Source organism: Physeter macrocephalus, chromosome 15, assembly GCF_002837175.3.
Source record: "Physeter macrocephalus isolate SW-GA chromosome 15, ASM283717v5, whole genome shotgun sequence".
Taxonomy (NCBI): Eukaryota; Metazoa; Chordata; class Mammalia; order Artiodactyla; family Physeteridae; genus Physeter; species Physeter macrocephalus.
Genome location: NC_041228.1, coordinates 40,175,001 through 40,176,667, shown reverse-complemented (window position 1 = coordinate 40,176,667; position 1,667 = coordinate 40,175,001). Strand labels below are relative to the sequence as shown.

Sequence of the window (1,667 nt, the reverse complement as noted above, 5' to 3'; positions counted from 1 at the left end):
CTGCAGAGAAGGAAGAATCTGAACATCAGCAGGAGGAGCTGGAAAAAGTCGGCCGCCCCATCATTACCAAGCTGTACCAGAGCGCGGGAGGCGTGCCCGGAGGCGTGCCCGGGGGCTTCTCTGCTGGTGGAGCTCCTTCGTCTGGTGGTGCCTCCTCTGGGCCCACCATTGAAGAGGTTGATTAAGCCAGCCTAGCATAGCTTTAGCATTGCTCCACACACATTGAAGGACCCAAATGTGTAGCAAATTCCATGGCAGTTTTAAAGTTGAGCTGCTGTAGTAAACTGGACATTCTTGATACTTGAACATGGAATGCGTGCACAGGGAAAGGAAATAACATTGCACTTTACAAGCACTGTATTGTAAGTGGAAAATGCAATGTCTTAAATAAAACTGTATTTAAAATGGGCACCATGAAAATTTAAAAAAGACTCACAAACTCAATGAAAGCTATTATATCCACAGTTGCATTTACTACAGGGAAAGAATACATTAAAATCAGCCAAAAAAAGAGCTGCATAAGGCAGAGTTTAGGAGAGTCCCAAATGTGACACTTCCATTGTCCTCAGGAGGTCCCAGTATTGCTGTGTGACCATACTCACTGAGTGTTGCCACCCCTGGAAGCTCAGCTGAGCCTGTGTCCAGAACTGTATTGAGGCTTCATTACATAAGCATAGTTGATTGATTGATTGATTGATTGCCCACATGGATAAAGTCAATCTCTAGGCCCACTGATACCATATCACCCAAAGTCCCCACCCTATACCATGAGTTGATCTTTCTGGTGTGGCCAGCCCCTTCTCCAAGACTATTAACTATGGCCAGGTGAAGGAGGAGGAAAAGTAGGAGGAAGAGGAAGAGAGATGGGATGGAAGGGGAGGGAAGAGGACAGGACGGGACAGGAAGCTTTCTTGTGAAAAGAAAAGGGATTCATCCCCCAAGCTCATGACCACCACTCAGTAAGCTTTCGTATGCTTCACAACCACCCCATGAGATGTTCAAGATTTTGTAGATGAGGAAACTGAGACTCCAGGAGGCCAAGTAAATGGCCCTAGATCCCCCAAGATAGAAGGAAGACACACTGGGACTGGAAACCAGGTCTTCTGGCCATATGTTCCTGTTCTTTCCATACAATTCACAGTCTCTGTGTTCTGCACTTATGTCAGTCTTTTTTTTTTTTTTTACCTTTTTTTAAAATCAAAGTATAGTTAATTTATAATGCTGCATTAGTTTCAGGTATACAGCAAAGACTGTTCAGTTATGCATGTATATACATACATATATACATATATATATTCTTTTTCAGATTCTTTCCATTACAGGTTATTACAAGATGTTGAATATAGTTCCCTGTGCTATACAGCAGGTTCTTGTTGTTTACCTATTTTATATATAGTAGTGTGTATATGTTAATCCCAAACTCCTAGTTTATCACCCCACCACCCCACCCCACTATCCCCTTTGGTAACCATAAGTTTGTTTTCTCTGTTGGTGAGTCTATTTCTGTTTTGTAAATAAGTTCATCTGTATCATTTTTTTCTATACCACATATGTGATATCATATGATATTTGTCATTCTCTGTCTGACTTACTTCACTCAATATGATAACCTCTAGGTCCAGTCCTTCACTTTACTCCAATTCTGCAAACTTTAGACTTTTCCTTAA

The 1,667-nt window shown here is 41.8% G+C and overlaps 1 protein-coding gene across 1 annotated transcript in view; it reads left to right on the top strand.

Moving 5' to 3' along the window:
* Positions 1-185, top strand: part of LOC102974358 (heat shock cognate 71 kDa protein-like) — a 1,856-nt gene extending 1,671 nt beyond the window's left edge. The window contains 1 exon segment of the mRNA XM_055091105.1: positions 12-185. Coding sequence (XP_054947080.1) covers positions 12-185 — 174 coding nt within the window.
* Positions 186-1,667: the final 1,482 nt, after the last annotated feature.